The 700-nt window shown below is 61.9% G+C and overlaps 1 protein-coding gene across 1 annotated transcript in view; it reads right to left on the bottom strand.

The window, feature by feature from the left end:
- LOC113940714 (dysferlin-like) overlaps positions 1-700 on the bottom strand; it is a gene marked incomplete at its 3' end in the record, with an annotated part of 8902 nt that overhangs the window by 3755 nt on the left and 4447 nt on the right. The window contains exons 4-5 of the mRNA XM_027631860.1: positions 566-680; positions 210-315 (exon numbers count right to left, since the gene is read on the bottom strand). Coding sequence (XP_027487661.1) covers positions 210-315; positions 566-589 — 130 coding nt within the window. The remainder of the gene's footprint in view (positions 1-209; positions 316-565; positions 681-700) is intronic.

A 700-nucleotide genomic window follows, 5' to 3' on the forward strand; every position in this document is an offset into this window, starting at 1 on the left:
CACCAGAATTTCGGGAAGATGTCCCTGGACTATCCCAGCAGCCAGGAGAGCGCTGCCTTTGGGAATTCCCACCCCCAGCCCGAGCAAGAGGGTCCCCAGGGCCTGACGCCCTTCTCCTGATCCAGCAGGGATCCAGGACATGTCTCATCCCTGGGGAGGGAAGAGCAGGATGGGGGATGAGCACAGGGCCCCCAAAGTGCTCCCGGTACCTTTCTCATCCACGGCTCTGTTGAGATCCGTGTCCCACTCCAGGTCTTCCCATTTCCAGCCCGGAGGACACTCGATCTCATCCTTGGGCAGGACCTTCTCCCCGTTCTGTGGGACACAGGGGTGTTGGCAACAAAAGGATCCATAAATCCCCCCTGATCTCCAGCACTCCCAGCCCGGGGTGGTGCCCAGCTCCAGCATTCCTGCCCCAGCTCCAGCATTCCCACCCCAGCTCCAGCATTCCCACCCCAGCTCCAGCATTCCCACCCCAGCTCCAGCATTCCCACCCCAGCTCCAGCATTCCCGCCCCAGCTCCAGCATTCCCACCCCAGCTCCAGCATTCCCGCTTTTCCCTCACCACGTCGGTGTAGGCGTCGGTCATGTGGATCCACTGCCCCCCAGGGAGCCGGACCTGGTTCTCAAACACCTCCTCCACGAAGCTCAGGTGTCCTGCATCCACGTCATGGAGCAACCTGCATCCCGGGAAACATCC

The sequence above is a fragment of the Corapipo altera genome, unplaced genomic scaffold, assembly GCF_003945725.1.
Source record: "Corapipo altera isolate COAL_440 unplaced genomic scaffold, ASM394572v1 60554, whole genome shotgun sequence".
Lineage (NCBI taxonomy): Eukaryota > Metazoa > Chordata > Aves > Passeriformes > Pipridae > Corapipo > Corapipo altera.